Source organism: Penaeus japonicus, unplaced genomic scaffold (assembly GCF_977035675.1).
Source record: "Penaeus japonicus unplaced genomic scaffold, GWHDUDI00000001_assembly GWHDUDI00000014, whole genome shotgun sequence".
Lineage (NCBI taxonomy): Eukaryota > Metazoa > Arthropoda > Malacostraca > Decapoda > Penaeidae > Penaeus > Penaeus japonicus.
Window position 1 is genome coordinate 26341653 of NW_028234416.1, and position 2500 is coordinate 26344152.

At 29.6% G+C, this 2500-nt stretch overlaps 1 protein-coding gene across 1 annotated transcript in view; it reads right to left on the reverse strand.

Annotated features, from left to right (window-relative positions):
- LOC122251679 (putative sodium-coupled neutral amino acid transporter 12) overlaps positions 1–2500 on the reverse strand; it is a 60907-nt gene that overhangs the window by 58068 nt on the left and 339 nt on the right. The window contains exon 2 of the mRNA XM_043013769.2: positions 2226–2382. Coding sequence (XP_042869703.1) covers positions 2226–2273 — 48 coding nt within the window. The 5' untranslated portion in view covers positions 2274–2382. The remainder of the gene's footprint in view (positions 1–2225; positions 2383–2500) is intronic.

The window sequence follows — 2500 nt, forward strand, 5'->3', positions numbered from 1 at the left end:
AACGAAGTTGCACTAAGAATTAGTAAAATATTTTTGAAGTCATGCACTTTTAAATTGGGTGTAAAATCTGATCATAACATATGTATAAATATATATATGTATATGTATATGCACTAAGAATTAGTAAAATATTTTTGAAGTCTTGCACTTTTTAATTGGGTGTAAAATCTGATCATAACATATGTATAAATATATATATGTAAATGTATATGTATATGTATATGTATATGTATATGTATATGTATACGTATATGTTTATGTATATGAATATGTATTTGCATATGTATATGAATATGAATATGAATATGTATATGAATGCTGTAAATAATTAAAAGAAACCTGTAAATCTGCTTTTACCATATATATTCTAGCAAGTTGGGGATTGTAGACTTTCCAAACGATTTACAGTTAAATAAAAAAAAGAAAAATGGTACAAGAACTATCTTACCAGAATATACATGGTAGAGGTTTGTTAGCTTTTCTCAGAATGTAAAGTACAGAGGTTGTGGCAACAATGTGCTTCTATCAAGCTGGACTTCAAGATTGTAAGCCAGTTATTTGTGGTGGATGGCCTATCCAAAGCCACATGAACTATCATGGCATTCTGAACGGAAATAAAGCAAATACAATAACAAGACAAAAGTCTTTTTTGAACGTCACTATTGGTATCTTCTAAACCAGTGTTCTTCAAATAATTTTTTACGGCGAGCCATTTTGGTTACATGTATTACCAATACGACCCTATTGGAAAGTATTGTACACAGTATTGTAAACTAATGAGTCGTGTTTATGCCATTCTTCATCCTGTAAAAATAACATCTTGTTCCCTACTTTATCTACTAATACTTATTTTTTCCATTCTACATTGTTTCTTTTCCGTATCTATTCTATATTACTATAATTATTAATGAGACGTAATAATAACCGATTGATTACTAGCTTACAGACCAAAACTGGGTTGCTCTAATGTTTATATACAGTACAGCAGAAATAGTACATGGAATCAAAAGAGAAATGCACTTTAACATTTTATATGACATAATTGTCAAAAATTGAAAAGAAAAAAAATTATACCTTGCAATAGATCAATCAAGCAATCAGTATAGCCTTCAAACCTTCTGATCCCAAGCAAAGGCCAACAGAGCTCCACCATTTACAATTTGGAAGAACAGAGCTTACACTTGTTCCTTATTTGAGGTCTATAAACCATAAACCCACTGGTTGGGATCATGATACTGCGAGGAAAGTTCCACTATAAATTGTTTTGATCTATCTTATACTAATACTATATTTAAACTTTAATTTTTTCATAACTATGTCATGACAAACGATGTCTTACGATTTATCATCCATGTACTGTTTAAAAGTCTAAAACTGTAAATATAACTTGGTAAAACAAAATCATGATAGTATCCATATTTGCTTTTATCTTTATATAAATTATTCTCCCTAGAAGAATTAGTTAGCATTATATATAAAACACATATCTCCACACCATAAACTAAATTTTAAAGCTTATAAATGAAAATTATTCTAGAATTGCCATTAAAATCATAAACATATGTTTATTCAAATGTAATTAAAAACAGTCCCATATGATTCAAAATGCCACTGCATTATAAGAAAAATACATTTTCCATATAACTTTTATATTCATCATTGAGTCTGGGCAATGACTCAATCATTTAAACAAATAATAATGAAATGTAGATATATTAATTAAATTTATAATCTTTATTTGATCATATTCCTAATATTATGCCTTCTTGCCACCAATTTACAATATGCTAGTATTAGATGAGCCATGTTTGCACAAATCTGTTTTCAGATGTTATTTCATCCTAGTTATCCAAATTCATTAGAATTTCCCAGGGACTTCATTAATCTATAATGAGTCAATGCATTCATAATTTCTTATATGTAAATGAGTGAGAGAGAAATTACTTGAACTCCCTCAGAATTCAATAATTAGCTATTTTTCTCAATTAATGTATTCCTTGTGAAATATATCTAACATACAAACAAAAACAAACAAAGACAATTTTAATAGCACAGCACAAAAAAGGTAAAAAATAAAGAATATCACAAGAAAAGAAGGAGCAAAAGAACAAGAAGAAGAAAAACAACAACAAAAAACACACCAACAAAGAAACCCTTTCACTACCCAAAACAAAAACATTTTCGATTCTGACAGATTCTCGATTTGTCACTCAAAATATACTTACTGCAGAGGAATACTGCTCCCCCGGTTGTAACCCTGGTGAACTTGGCATCTTGAATTCTTTAAAGTCAACCTACTGCAACTGAGGCCTCTTAATCAAAGCCTTACACACAAAACACAATTGGTCATTGTCTGTCACAATTTTGTTGACGTTTAGCCTACTGGAGATGCAATCGGGCTAGATAAATAGAGATATTGAGAGCGCGCAATAAATACTTCTTTTAGGAAAGATAATAGTTTATTATCTCTTCTGCTCAGGTATTATGGTTACTATCTCTT